The sequence below is a fragment of the Adiantum capillus-veneris genome, chromosome 3, assembly GCF_014529385.1.
Source record: "Adiantum capillus-veneris isolate H3 chromosome 3, ASM1452938v2, whole genome shotgun sequence".
NCBI lineage: Eukaryota > Viridiplantae > Streptophyta > Polypodiopsida > Polypodiales > Pteridaceae > Adiantum > Adiantum capillus-veneris.
Genome location: NC_140933.1, coordinates 116020913 through 116037113, shown reverse-complemented (window position 1 = coordinate 116037113; position 16201 = coordinate 116020913). Strand labels below are relative to the sequence as shown.

The 16201-nt window shown below is 40.9% G+C and overlaps 1 protein-coding gene across 1 annotated transcript; it reads right to left on the bottom strand.

Moving 5' to 3' along the window:
* Window positions 1–12516: 12516 nt before the first annotated feature.
* On the bottom strand, window positions 12517–14748 carry LOC147461542 (uncharacterized). Its single transcript, XM_086505808.1, has 3 exons — window positions 14567–14748; window positions 13722–14206; window positions 12517–13385 (listed from the first exon to the last, which is right to left on the bottom strand). The coding sequence occupies exons 1-3, from the start codon at window positions 14746–14748 to the stop codon at window positions 12517–12519; spliced, it is 1536 nt and encodes a 511-aa protein (XP_086361934.1).
* Between the last annotated feature and the right edge of the window lie 1453 nt (window positions 14749–16201).

Below are 16201 nucleotides of genomic sequence, written 5' to 3'. Positions count from 1 at the left end.
AACTTTTGCACAACCAATACCAATGTGGATTATGCCACATTATACCAAGTGGTGATAGCACCCGCATGGAGTCATGCTATTGTGGAATATTTGACTAATAAGGAGTTACCACGAGATTGGTCTAAAGCCAGACAAAAGGCTTTACAAATCAAAGCGAATAGGTATACCATCATTAATGACCAATTGTATAAAAGAGGAACTGATGACCAGTTGAGGATAGTTCCTCATGAAAATGACTACTTTCCATTATTGGAGCAAGCCCATGCAGGCATAGTAGGAGGTCATTTTTCAGTGGAGAGAACTGTAAAAATCATTATGGTTGTAGGCATATGGTGGATGACCATGATTCAAGATGCAACAAAATTCGTGAAAAGGTGTGATGAATGTCAACGCACTAAGGTGCCAGTTAAAAGAGACGACATGCCTTTAAGACCAATGATGAGTGCTCGAGCATTCTCTAAATGGGGATTGGACTTTGTTGGCCCTATTACTCCACCAGCTTATCATTCACAAGCACAATACATCATAGTGGCCACTGAATATATGACCAAATGGGTGGAAGCAAAAGCCACAACGAAGGCAGATGCTAGAACCACAACACAATTCTTATATGAATATGTGTTTACACGATATGGTCTTCCAATCGAGCTGGTGAGTGATAGAGGGACACACTTTGTAAATGAAGTTACCGAACATCTCTTGATTGAGTTTATGGTAATTCATCGCAAATCTGCACCCTACCATCCACAAGCCAATGGCCAAGAGGAAGCGACCAACAAAATATTGTGCACAGTTCTTACAAAACTGGTTAGTGAAACAAGGACGGACTGGGATCAAATGCTATATTCAACATTGTGGGCTTATCGAGTTGCATATAAAACAACACTCAATGCTACACCGTTTAATATGGTGTATGGGTTAAATGCAATACTGACTATTGAATTTTTTTATTCCAACGCTAAGGGTAGCTAAACGGTTGGATTGGACGGGCCATGAGCTTCCAGAAAGGTTAGATGACCTAGAAAAACTAGATGAGTTACGACTCAATGCGGTAGCAGCCATTTTTTGTAAAAAAAGACAATCGAAAGAGTTTTTTGACAAACATGTCAAAAACAAGGACTTTAAAACGGGGGACTATGTCTTGGTATACACCCTTAAACAACATACCAAGAAGCTAAAGAAAAGAGGAATGGGTCCTTATTTGATCCAAGAAATCTTGTCTAGCGGAGCAGTAAAACTGTCGACACTAGATGGAAAAGAAATGCCGAATTGGATTAGTGGATGTCGTTTGAAAAAGTATCATCTACCTCTAACTCCTGGGATGTTGTTTCAAGTGCATTATGGCAAAGCCTATAGACAGGAACAACAACGAGTTCAATACCAAGCACAACAAGAAGCCAAGGAACGCATTGCTAAGCGAAAGCAGTTTCTAAGGACAATAAACATGGTCACACCAATGATGACTGAAGAATGTCCTCTTCCAACATTCCAAACAATCGAAGCGGATATACAAAGCGAAGAATTAGCAAAGACAATCACAGACTTTATGGCTCAGGACGAGAGCACCATTGACACTTTAGAAAATACGTGGTGTAGTCCTTACATAAAAGCATATGCAGGCATAGAAAAAGTAGAAATCTCTGCATTGCTTGACACTAGGGCGAAATTGAGTGTCATCAGCTTTGAGCTCTTTCAAAAACTTGGACCAATGACGAAATTCCCAGATACACATAGGTTGAAAGTAGCATCGGGTGATGAGGTGACCACGTTGTGGTCTATTATGTTATCAATCACAGTGCAGGGGCACACGTACACTCATAAGTTCCATGTGCTGCCACCAATTAGATCAGCAACGCCGTGTATCTTAGCAGTGTCGTGTATGAAAGCTAACAGGGTATTCATTGATTTGGATACTAATGAAGCACTGTTCAGAAATGAAAACTTTTCAGAATCCTTCTTATCATATGATAAATATATGTCAATGTGGAGACAGGAGTCAATACATCCGCAACGCATTAATCAACAACAATCAAAGTTTGGATGGCAAGAAATGTATTATCAAAAACCAACAACCATGCAGGGAACCAGGCAAGTTTGGGTGCGACGTACAGATCTAGCCGAGCCACAATTTCATCAAGGGCGGAAATATCAAGTTTGGCTCAAGCAAGACAGCTTAATTCCTGTAAAGGAGTTGATAGAATAAAATACAAAACACCCAAAGCCAGCAAAGCTTCAAAGAACAATTATTGACAAGCAGAATCCGCAACGGACTATATTGGTATGGCATCCAAAATTACCAATTCAGAATGAGCCAACAACACAGGTATGGATGCCAAAGAAGACCAACGAACAGTTGTCTACAACTGTCAACGACAAGCTAGACCATACAACCATCACACGAAAACACGTAGCGTCCACAATAACAAACACGAGGATCTGTACAACCAAAGTCATCAAAAAGATATGGAAATGAAAGAAAGTTCAACCAGAACATGCAACAAAGAATACAACCATATTGACTTCAGCGGAGGCACGACCAAAAGTTCATACACCTTGGAAGACCATCAAACAGAGAGCGGCAAAATTACAACTTCTTATGGCCAAGAAAATCTGCCAGCCAACTCAGGTTACCACAGGAAACCTTAACGACGAATGCCAATAAGCGTATCGTTTATACCTTCCTCTTACACCGCATAAATGTTTTCTAAATGCATTGATTGTGCATGCATATAGGGCTACTCTACAAGGCCTGCATTAGCACAAGTTAACGCCCATGCACAGCAAATACCCTTGACGATACCCTGTCGCTCGGGAGGACTCTGACCAGGAGGGGGGACGCATTCCAAATGTGGACTCACGTCATATATTAGAGGGCAATGTTTGTGATTGATTTTTCAACCATTTTTGCGTTTTATTGTGTAATTTTTGGGAAAAGAATATGCCTTCATAATTAATTAGAATTGGGGGACCAAATGATCATATATGGGCCCCTAGGGATGTGTATATACTATAAAGCAAGTCAAAACTGGCCAAAAACCGTCGAAAAACAGCAAAAAAATAGGCCAAGGTTGACGATTGAGAGCGAGAATGTACATAGACGAGATAAAAGTGAGCTACAATGTGTTTTTCTATTCATTGATATTTTTATAGGTTAGTATTGCTATTTTCGAGTTATTTTGGGATTTATTTGCTTTATTTTAGCCATTTTCTAGCAAAAAATATAGAAAAAAATCCATAAGCCAGATAAAAACACAACAAAAGAGACTCTTGATTAGAGCAAGGTAAAGAAGACACAGAAAAAATATGGAGTGCGAATTTGACTGGAAAAAATGGCCACCGTCATAACGGGACCTCCAAAAGGAGAAATCTGCAAAAATTGTAGAATTGGAGCAAACGAGGTCCAAATCAGGAAATTTGCGAGCCTAAACCACATCTCGTGAAAAGTTATAGCCACAGGTAAAAGATGGAAAAATTTCATGTAAGAGCCTCGTTCACATATAGGGAGGCTAGGCAAAAAATCTCTCATTTGAGTCATTTTCCATTGTGAGAGAGAGAGAGAGAGAGCTCCCTACAACATTGGAGACTTCCAAGAGTTCATCCATCGCGCAAGGTCACTAGATCGACATCGGATATGAGAGGTATGCTCATCACCACTGACTCCAAGTGTTGTTTACTTCAGTTAGTCGCAAAACCTCGCCAGCACCACCATCACAACCTGTGCACACATACTGTAGACCGGTTGTTAGGAAGACCTAGAGGCCACCAAATGGAACCAAAATTGAAAGGCACAATGCCTATAGCTTAGGGAACAAACGTATGACTCCGGATAGCGCAGAAGAAGCATCCCAGAAAACCGTAATGCCTGTAGAAGGGCAGTTGACCCAAAGTGATCGGAAATGAGCCAAAAATCATAGGTAGCAGGCCAATAACCTCGACAAACCAACCGAAGGGTTAGACCATGAAAAAGTTAATCCAAGCTAGACTTAGAGCCTCTATTTGACAAAGACTGCGAAAAGCGTCACGAAGCTCTAACGGGCCAACCAGGTGACCAAATGACACCAAATTTGACAGTGTACATCCTAAGGATGTCAACTACGAGTTGGAATGTTTCCACTCAAGAAGAAGCACTTCCACGAGAACAAACGCCAACAACAAGCCAGAAAAGCATCCAAATGATCGTTCTTGGTGACGTAAGCACCAAAAGAACAACCGACTACTCCGACGGAAGGTCAAAAGGAAAGAAAGTTCAGCCTGAGTCATACAATGACCAGAAAGTACGGCGGCCATCACCTAAGTGGTCTACTCCGACTCCAGAGATAGCTAAGTGCTACCAACAGGGAGTACACTTTTCAAAATTGATTAAGACTTAATGTGTGTGTCTAGGAGAGCCTATTAACATTAGGGGAACTAACAAACTACAAAACGAGGAAAAAATGACCAACTTAGTGAGTCTATCGCGATAGACTCACCAATACACATGGAAAAAGGGGAAAATTGATTTTGACTTAACCAATGGGACTAACGAGGCCTATTAACCCCAGGTATCAAGTAAAGTTGCAAATATTGCTCCACCTTGACAAATTTATGAGTCTATCGCGATAGACTCATTAATCTATCTTGGGGAGGCCCTTTTCAAAAATCCTCCCAGGGGCAGGCTCATGACAGTATATGAAGGCACTACACCAAATTTGAAACAAGATGGACTCTTAAGGTATGGGGAGATAGACTTGACAGACGGCTCAGAGTTAGAGCAGGACAATATCAAGGACATATAAAGTCTAGATGCACATGTGAGAGGCCAAGGGACCTTATATCAACTAGAAGAAGGCAAACAATGGACCACAGATTAGAAAAGAGGGTAATTGGAGCATAACTCCGAGTCTATCACGATAGACTAAGCAGAATGACACAGGGCCATTTGATCAAAAACTGGAATCAACAGTTGGCTTCAACATGGTGCAAGAAGGCTACCCACAAAGTTTGAGCCCAAAACAACAAAAAAGAAGGAGATAGACCAACAACTCCTTGGAGGGATTCTAAAGAAATGAAAGTTGATCCAATAGAGGGTCACTTGACATCCATTTGACATGGAAATGGGATCAATTCATATATAGGCCATGGGGCATCTGAGTGTGAAGTCACATGTGAAGAATAATTCCCCTATGAGAAGATAGCGAGTCTATCGCAATAGACTCGGCAGAGTGTTAACTTGGCCTGATTATGAAACTTAACCATATGGAAAGTTTGGATACCCTATGCACATATACCACACAAAGTTTCAAAGCATTTGGACACTTTCTCCTGCATCAAAAACATTAATTTGAAGCTGTTAGAGTCGAACACTAAAAGGACTTGTCTATCTGCTAACATTTTTCACTAACTCCTCTTGGGACTAAGAGGGCTCAACTAGATGCATGCTTAAGTGATAATCAATTTAGAAAAGAGGTACTATGTTTATACATTAACCATTACTTGTGGATACATGATCCATGGATGCTTCTCCGGGAAAAAGAAAAGGCAAGAACCTGGCAACGGAGGGTGCAATACCCTATACACTTCTACACAATTCATTAAAGCCAGTAGCCACATGGATACCTGCAGAAGTGCAACAGGCAGCAACTTTCCAAATCTACCAAGGTTCCTATGTGGATGACAAAGGAAATTTAGTGGATACAGTAATGATCCCCAAGGAGGCAGAAAACTACCTGAAAGATCACCGCAAAGATCATGGCTGGAGAAAGTTGGCTTATGGAACTCTGTTTCACTACCACCAGTGGGGATAGATTTCAAGAGGGTACAACAACTAATTGAGACTATCCAAGAAGACGGAACTTGCAGGGTTGCAGGCATGGATAATGAGATGATGGAGATTCAGATCACCAAGGAAATCATCAAAGACGTGTTAAAATTGTCTGATCAGGGAGCCAACATGAGAGAAAGAAGGAAGAATCTCACAGTCTACCTACAGAGATCCAAACTACCGTCTTTTGAACTCATAGCAAACCCAGAAGTGAGGGAACTGACACAGGTATACAGTCAATGTTTGTTGAGATACAACAAGAGACCGCCTAGATACACTGCACCACACGGGGTCATCTCAACAACAATGACCTGGGGAATGACACATGATTTCTATATAGATCATGCATCATATCTATTTGAGGAAGTCACAAAGCTACGACAGGACAAGCCAAATTACATTGCAAGAGGAGAAGTACTCACCAGAATGATATACCATGCCATAGGAGCGGCATGCCAGCATGTGCAAACATTAGGAAAATTTTGAGCTCATTTTTGGGCCTTGTAAGAATTGTTGATGTGGCATAGCTTTCAAAAAGTGGGGATCGGTAAAATTTTTGTAAATAAGATCCAAACTTGTCGGAGGTTGGATATTTAGAATCTACTCTTCAAATGCTATTTCTTGATATATAGCATGCATGTATCGAACATTGCCTTCATATAGATCTAGAAAAAGGTGATTTTAGATTACCGTAATGGTAACAAAAATTGGTTGATTGAAAAAAAAATGGCATAACTTTCATAGAAGTCATCCAAACTTTTCGGACCTTATCTCTTTAGAATCCATTTTTTAAAAGCTTTCCAATGATAGGTCATATCATGGGGTTCTGAGAAATATTTAGAGGGGTCTACCGGGTTGCTTTCTTTTGTACAACTTTGATGATGTGGCACTCTTAAAAGGCCCAAAAATGAGTTCAAAACTTTTGTAATGTATATCTCCTTCTCCATAGTTGAGAGGTCTCCACTGATCATTTGTGTTATCAATTCCTACTTCTTTGAAAATTCAATCTTGGTTTGCACACTCCCTTCAATCACTTCATAAGGCCCTTCACTTTCATCTTCAATCTCATTTGCAAATGCAACTAAACAAGACTCATGGATTTCTTTGTCCATTAGAAGAAAAGCAACATCAAGATCCTCATCACTGCTGGTAGTACTATCACTGTCCTCGTCAGTTGCTATAGAATAGTAATCATTAATAGACTCATCCTCATCTTCATAAAGCTCCTCCAATACTTTTCTTGTGTCCATATTATATAGCTTCTTGGCACCTGTCTTTTCATAGAGGCTAATTGTACCACGTCTCCAATCTTGAACAGCTCCCACTGCACGTAGCCATGGTCTACCCAGTATAATAGGATATGCTCTCAACCCCGATGGCATCACATGAAAATCAAACACCGCCTTTGCATCATACACCTCCACTTTTCTAAGCTCTTTACAATACCCAAATATTTTACTTTCTGATGGTTTGCCAATCTAATCCAAGAGCCTGACACCCCAGTCACTGTAAGACCCATCATCTCAACACATGAGTGTGTTATGAAACATATTTGGGCTCCACCGTCAACATAACCTTGTCCCATATTTTTTCTTTTATGCCACACATCTACTATTGGAAAAATGTTTGGTAGCTCATCCATCGCCAACACTTTCACTGAACCTCTCTCTGGTTCTTTCTCCATTGGGTTAACCATCCACTTCCACTATGGTTTTCGCTTAGGCACCATCTCTATAAACTGCCCAAAAGTAACATCTGCTTTCCTGCTTGTGAGATCCTCCTTCAAGTCATAGCTTAATTGCCCATCCCCTAGTGGAAAATCTGAAACATGAAACTTACGAGATGAGCCCTTCTTTTCCTCTTGACCTTGACATCCTCATCTTCATGGCTCTTTCCCTTCTTCTTGCTAGGAACTGGGGCATTTCTCCCTTCTTTATCTTGTGTGGTCCTCTTCCCAATAGGCATCACTAATGTATCCTCCAGATTTTCTACCTTCTCCAAGGTGACCACACTTATCACTTTTGTCTTTCTCTTTTCCTCTTGGGTTAATCCACTGGTTTCTTCTTCTTCCTTAATTTCAATGCCATAATCATATGACCTAGTTAGCACCTGCCTTGGCAATGGATACATGTCTCCCCCCATCCTTGGTGGCTTATCACATTGCGGGCTGATGTGGCCCAACTCTCCACAATTATAACACGTGGGTGTCTGCCTCCAGACTCTACCATTGCTTTGTCCAACACCATTCTTGGGTCTTTCTTCACCTCCTGGATGATTCGCAAACCTCCTCTGACCTCGATTATTTCCCACATTACCTAGCATGTTTAGGTTGAGATTATTCATTAAATCTACCACTTGCCTCATGTCTTGCCTTAGCCCATCATCTTGCACTACTGTAGTGACCACTGTTGGCATAACCTGAGGAGTAACAGAAACCACTGTTCATGATGAACCCCTAGCATGTGACCTTGCAAAGAATCCATAGGCTGAAACTCAGAACTCCTGGGCAAAGACACTACTCCTAGCTGACTCATTCTTCTCAGCTTCTACTCTTTGTTCCTCGCTACCTCCAGTGCATCTTCATATGTCCTAGGCTTCTTTAGCTCCACTCTCCAATGCATATTCTCCCAAAGACCAACCAAGAACCCATCTTTCCTTATCATGTCAGGTGGGGGTGGTACATGTGGTGCTAAGGCCTTGCACATCCTCTCCCATGCCATTGAAAACTTACATATGTACGCATCTACTGGCTCACCTTCCCTTTGCACCAAACCCTGTACTTATTACCACACTTTGTCAGGATCTTCTGTCTTCGCAAACTCCACTTCCAATCCTTGCTTAGATTGTCCCAACTTAATCTCACAGGTGGATCCGTTGAATGCAACTCCTCTTCAAATGCTTTGGACCAAACTCGTGCATCACTCTTCAAACAAGTTTGGAGAAGATGTAACATCTATGCAGGATCGTGAATCTGATTGCTAATGCAAGCAACCTCCATCTTTTCCAAAAATTCTTTCACATCTTCATCACTTCTTCCATAAAATTTCGGATAAGAGAAAGGCATGGCTACCCAAGTTTCAATGCTTTGAGAACCCCTTCTAGCATACATTCAAGAACCCAAAACTTTTTACTGACTCAATCTCCAGAAACTTCAATGGATCTCATCTTTGGATAAGGACAAACACATGCCATCAAATGAGTTTTCATAGTTAATCATCGGAATTACAATAGTCAAAGGGGATTTCAGTATCTCTCTTAATCTTCTTGGCATGAACATAAAGACTATGCGCTACTGGAAAAAAATCTTCCTAGACACATGAACATTTATCTGGATTCTTTGTGTTAAATGAAAAGGAGTGAATTGAGGTCCGTTTTGCCAACCATGCAACTCCCAAGAAGGCACACCTGACTTATCTTCAGATTTTGCCAGAATTTTAGCAGCATAACAACATAAATGGCTCAAAAGACCAAAAAACCAACCATCACAACTTGGAAACTTTTTGGCAGAGTTTCCCCATAAGTAGAGCAGTAAGAACCCAAAATATAGATTGTATATGTATGCATAAGCTTCCAACAATAGAACCCGAGCATCAAGTAGGAATCACTAGTACATAGCCTATGGCGAGGTCACAAAAAGGGTGCTCTAGCCACCTATATCAGTGAAAGGATCTCACATTTGAGAATCCCCCAACTCAATAAAACCTCACGCTATTGACCCTCTCACGAAAGCTTATGCAAATCTCGTATAGTCAAGTCTCAGAAATGACTATCTTCCAGACCAAGTCTTAGAAATGGTTGGGACTGCCAAATAAAACCAAGTATGGCTCCACAAAGGCGTACAATGGTAGTATCCACAAGTGTTGGGGTTCTTCAACACACACAGAACTTAGGTGTTGACAACATGTCACACACACTACATACAGAGTTAGACAAAGGCAAACATATCCAACTCATCAGCATTTCACCATTCACCAAATTCCGACACAACAGACTGAAGAACAAACATGAATCATAGAGCAAGAGACTACACAGTTTGATTCATCTTGGTCCAAAGATAACTTCCATTTCAGCCAAAATTTACATACTCGCGTGAACCAGCATGACCTTTAAATAGGAACTTCTGACAGTTATAACTGTTACATCCGATTGACCAAAATCCGACTTATCAAGACTCTGACTTACTAAGATCCGACTGACTAAGAGTTGATTGATTAAACATAAGTACAAGTACTGATCTGGTGCATGGTCAACACCTGGCACAGCCCGGTGGTGGATTTCCATGAAATCCGACTTGGATCCACAATCCCTTGATCTGCATATTCTGCACCATCAACATCACTCTCTACACTGGTTCAACTTCATTATGAGCCTCCACACCTGGCTCAGCCATACCCTGCTCTTCAACTACTGACTCAAGTGCCACTATCCCAATAGGTACAATTTCCACTGCTTTAAGCACTTCAACCTATTGATCAACCTGCTGATTCATCTCTGCATCATCCTTCAAATCTTGACCTTCCTCAATAGGTTCCTCCAATTGAACATTAGCCATATCCCCCTGCAATTCTTTTAACTTTAAATCCTGAGCTATCTTGAACCACATGTCTCTGTCCTTTTTCACATCCTCTAACTCCTGCAGTAATTCACCCTCATGCTCACTTACAAACCCCTGCTTCATCACCTCATATGGATGTTTTATTGCTACAACAAGTCGTTTCTTCATAGACTTCCAAACTTCCTGAACTGCTTGCAAGAGCTGATCTTTCAACACAGAAATTTCTCCCTCTGACATAAGCACTGCATTGACATCCACATACTCACCTTTTACTTGCTTCTCCAAATCTTGCAAAGGAATCAACCTCTGATGTATCATTTGAACCTGAACCTACAAATCAGCATTAGTCTTTGACAAATGCTCCATTTCCTCATTCAATCTGGAATCTAGCTTCATTGTCCAGGCTCTGAACAGTCCCAAAGACATTTTTATTATTGAAACTTCTGCATGATGATTTTTCATCATATCCTCCAACTCTTTCTGATGTACTTCCTGAATCTGACTCAGCTACAAAGTCATAGCTTCCAACTCCATGTCCTTTTGCTTTACTTGCACTTTACCTACTGCTGAATCTGCAACCTGTTTAAGTTGCTCCTCCATTTGTACTTGCTAACCCAACACAAATTCTTGCACCAACTTAAGCATCCTTCCAGCACTGTCAGCATCTTCACATCTCCCTTCAGCTTTAAAAGATGTACTTGGAGTAGCAAATGCAAAATCTAAAGCTTTAGCAACACCCTGCTCACCAGCACTTACCTTTCTCTTCTTGGACAAAGTAAATGTTTTGCCCAATCTTACTGGTGTTTGAACATCTGCAGAGGCTTTTTGTGAGAAGACACATAACTCACCAAAGTCTTGAAAGAAATTTGGGCTAGCCATAGCTTCTCTAGCCTCCTCCTGTGTGTAACCAGCCTCCATCAGATCTTGAAATTGCTTTCTCTTTTCTAGTTCTCCATCAAACAGCTTCTCTAGTTCATCAACCTGTTCTTTACTTTTGTTCTTCTGAACTTTCGACTCAGCAGCAGTAAGCAGAGATATTTGGCACCACAGTTTCTCCTACTTTCACCATCCCAGCATACTTGAATAATGCAGCTAGGAATGGAGCCAATCTACTGCTACACTGACGCTTCCTCTTATCTGGAGTAAACACCTCTGCATGAATTTTGTCATGGACCCAATGGGCCCAGCTAAAACAGCCTCCCTGCTTTGCAAACGCTAATGGAGCATAATTTTCTTTTGACATATAGTCAAATTTAGCCAGAAAAAAAACTCTCTCAAGATACCACTTTAACTGTTCCCTGCGGCCATACTCCACATTTTTAAGCATGTAATACAACCTTGTCCCTTCTCTGGACCCAAACTCCTTCTTCAAACAATCATCTGAACACTTTGGTGGAACAGTTACTGTTGTGAATGGTAGCTTGAAAACTGCAGCAATCACCTGTGGGCACAACATGACCTTGTCAGATATTGCTCCTCTGGTCTTCCTCAGAAACTCTACTTGTGACTTGGCAAAAAAATTTCCTTTCCATTCTTTATATGGAAACATTGCATACTCATAAAGCCCCAACTATCTGAGCCATTTCTCATTCTTCTCTGTATTAGCTTCCATCTCAATCTTGAGATCTATGTACGGGTCCATCAAACTCTGAAGCATCTTGTTTGCCGACAAAGGTGGCGGTTCCTCCTCTGAGAACTCCTCTTCTTCCTCATCACTTACATCCACCCACAGGTTGAGTCCCTTTCTCCTCAGCCTAGTTGCGACAGGCTCTGCCGACTCAGTTTCAGCCTCCGATCTCATGGCTACTACAGGCTTTGCTTTAGGGGCCATCGTGCTCGATGAAGGAGTAGATGAAGAAGGCGATTGCAAGAAGTAATTAGTAGATTCATACTTGCACGGCGAAGAGACGAACATTTCATAAGAATCGCGCTGCATGTATCCGTTGAGTGACCTCCTTGAAAGCTCCCATGCCCCAATGATTTCAGCTAGTGGCAAATAATTTTCCCACAAACCCAAAAATTGTTGAACATTAAACCCTTTACTTTCAGGTTTAAAATTTTTGATCCAGTTAATTCCGATGCACCAAATTCCGATCAACCAACATCCGATGCACCAAACTAGATGACTGCATACTGGATCATGTTTATCTAAAGTGAATTTCTACCCATCAGAACCTTGCCAAGTACTCCTCCTGCCTTCCTTCATCACCTGTTCTCTGCTGAAACCCTTATCAACATTGCTTCTAATACCATGCTCACTTGATAGCACTGCTTGCTGACTCTGAAAAACTGGTAATTCAATTGCCTCACACGAAGTAGCAACTACCACTTTTGGTGTTAACCAGTCAAGGTGAGGTGATTTACCTTGAAATTTCTTCAACCTGAATCCATTAACTGGTTTGTCCACTATGGTTCCAAATACATCAGCAACTATAAATGTGCCTTGGCCTAAATCTTCAACAATCTGGTAAGGACCCTTGTACCTCAAAGTCAATTTCCCTGGGAATGGACCAAGCCTAGAATTATACAACATCACCCAATCTCCCACTTTGAATAGTTTGAACTTGACATTCATAGCTACCCAGGCTTGTCTTCTCCTCTGGATGATCTCAGTGATGTAAGAACTCACCAGTCTATCCTCTTCCAGCTGCATCAAATACTTACATCTGTGCTTTACTGACAATGCAGGAGACATTTTTTGAGCAGATACTCTCAAGCTAGGTACCACAAATTCCATAGGTACTACAACCTCCAACCCATAGACCAACCTGAAAGGTGTCATCCCTGTGGTGACTTTGAAAGCAACCATGAATGACCACAGAGCTGAATCCAACTTCAGGTCCCAATCCTTATGATCATCCTGCACAATCTTTTTCAGAATTTTAACCAGAATTTTGTTGCTACTTTCTGCCTGTCCATTGGCCTGGGGATGATATGGGGTAGACTTCTTGTGTAATATCATGTGAGTTTTAGTCAGCTTCTGTATGACCTCATTCAAAAAATGTGTCCCCCTATCACTCACCAACTCAACTAGACACCCAAATCTTGTCATAATGTTATGATACAAAAACTTTGCAACACTCGTTGCTTTGTTATTCTTCAGTGCCACAGCTTCCTACCACTTAGTACAATAATCTGTAGCAACCAAAATGTACCTATTCCCCCTAGAGCTAGTGGGCTTCAGTGGTCCTACAAAGTCCATACCCCATTTTTGAAAAGGTTCTAGGGGTAGAATAGGATGATTTGACATCCTATCCCTATTGTTTGGCTGACCAAGCTTCTGACACACCACACATCTTTTGGCATACTCATGTGCATCTTTTAACAAAGTACGTCACCACAAACCTGCTTGCAAAATTTTCTTACCTGTAATGTCTCCTGAAAAATTTCCACCATTTTGTCCATAATGAGCTTCCTGTAGAACTGCTGACTGTTCAAATTCTAGAACACACCTTCTTATCACTTGATCAATACCCTTCTTGTATAATGCTCCTGCAATCACCAAAAATGTTCTGCTTTTCAATGCAAATTTCTTCCTTTGATCAGGTGAAAACCCTCCTGGCATAACCCCATCAGTTAGGTACACCAACATCTGATCATCCCAAGAATTTGGAACTTCTTGCTGAAATGAAAATAAATCTGCATTAGGTAACTGATCATCCACACCTGTTGAAGATTCCCCTATTTCCAGTCTGCTCAAATAATCTGCCATATCATGCTCTTTCCCAGGAGTATGAATAATCACAAACTCAAATTCTTGCAAAAGAAACATCCACCTTGCTAATCTCCCTATAAGCATGGGCTTCTTAACCAAGTACAACAAAGCTTGGTGATCAACATGAAACATAACCCTGTTATTGAGTAAGTAATGCCTGAACTTATTCAATGAATATACCATGCCGAAAGCCTCTCTCTCTGTCACAATATAATTCTTTTTTGCTGGGGTCAACATCCTACTTGCATAATACAATGATCTATACCATCCTCTAACCTTTTCCTGCATCAACACACCTCCAATTGCAATATCTGATGCATAAACAAAAACATGAAAAGGCAATGTCCAATCAGGAGGTTGCAATATTGGTGCTACTCATAGCATTTTCTTTAACATCTGAAAGGCTTTCTCCTATGGTTCATCCCATTTAAAGGCAACATCTTTCTTTGTAAGATGAGTCAAAGGTGCACATATATTAGCCAAATATCTAATATACCTTGAGTGCCAGTTCACCTGACCCACAAACCTGCTAATCTCCTTCACATTCTGAGGTGATTTGGCTGCCTGAATTACTTCAATCTTTTTGGCATCAATGGCCATCCCATCAGCAGATACTACATGTCCCAATAAAATACCACTCCTGACTGCAAGTACACTTTTATATGGATTCAAGGCCATGTGAAACAGTCTGCATCTTTCCAAACATAACTTCAAGTGAACCAAATGCTGATCCTTCTTTCCAAATACTGAAAATTCATCTACAAAAACCCTCATAAAATCTTGAAGATAAGGTTCAAATGTCTTATGAGCCACAAAGTTGAAGGAAGGTGGACCATTCTTCAAACCAAAACTCATCACTGTATACACAAATGCTCCCCACTCAGTGATGAAGGCTGTCTTGTGTTGGTCTTCTAGAGCTATCTCGATCTAATTCAAACCTGAAAAACCATCAAGAAAGCTATACATCTCATGTCCAGCTACTGCATCTAACACAGCATCACAAAATGGCATAGGGAATGGATCAGTAATAGTTGCAGCATTTAACTTCCTGTAATCCACACACACCCTCAACTCCCCATTCTTCTTTGGCACAACAATAATTGGTGACAACCATGACACCTCATTAACTGGCTTGATGAATCGTAGTGCCAATAACTTATCTATTTCCTGCTTTACCTGCTTTGCAAAATTGGGGTTCATTCTGTATCTCTGTTGTATGATTGGTTTAGCATCCTCTCTGAGATTAATGTGATGTTGATGTAATTCAGGATCAATGCCCTTTACCTGTGAATAATCCCAAGCAAATACATCTTTATACTCCTCCAACAGCTGAATCAAGCCTTTCAAAAATTCTCCTTCAGCATGGATGCTGATTCTGACCATGCTGGAGCCTGGGATCCTCTTCAGTTCCCAAATTAAACTCTTTCACTTCAACCTCTTTTACCTTGGTGGAGGTACCAAACCTTTTATCATATATCTTTTCTACCATTACTCTTGCTTCCTTCTCCTCTTGATCAATCTACTCTTTCTGAGGCACCTCTAAATTCCGATCCATCATCTATCCCTTCTACATCAACCTCAAAGAGAGGCACAATAGTGGGATTAGCTCTCAAAAATGCCTCCTCTTCATCATCTTCCATTGCATCTGCCAAGTTTATGGTCTAAGTACATAATGGTTTAGTCTTGGGGGGATTTGTTTTCTTCCCTTCATTGATATGGTTACTGACTGCTTCCCCTTTCTCATCATGATGACATTTTCTCCCCAATCCTGCTTAACTCTAGCTTGTCTAAACCAGGGTCTTCCCAACATCATCTTGTAGGAAGAATCTGAATCCTTCATTCTAAGTACCACAAAGTTCACAATTAAGAAAACCATACCTGCAATTTCAATTGCTTGCTGCTTGAGAATTCCTAAAGGCTGGACTCTCCTCTAGTCTTCCATCTTCACTTGAAATGGTGCTCGAGCTAATGTTCCTCCTAACTTCAGTCTTCTATAAACCTCCTCAGGAAGTATATTCACCCCTGATCCTCCATCCAAAAGAACCTCTTTAAATAGCACGCCTTGAAACATTACTGCCACAATAGGTACTACAAAATCCACATCTACTGGATCAATGTGCTGCAACATTAC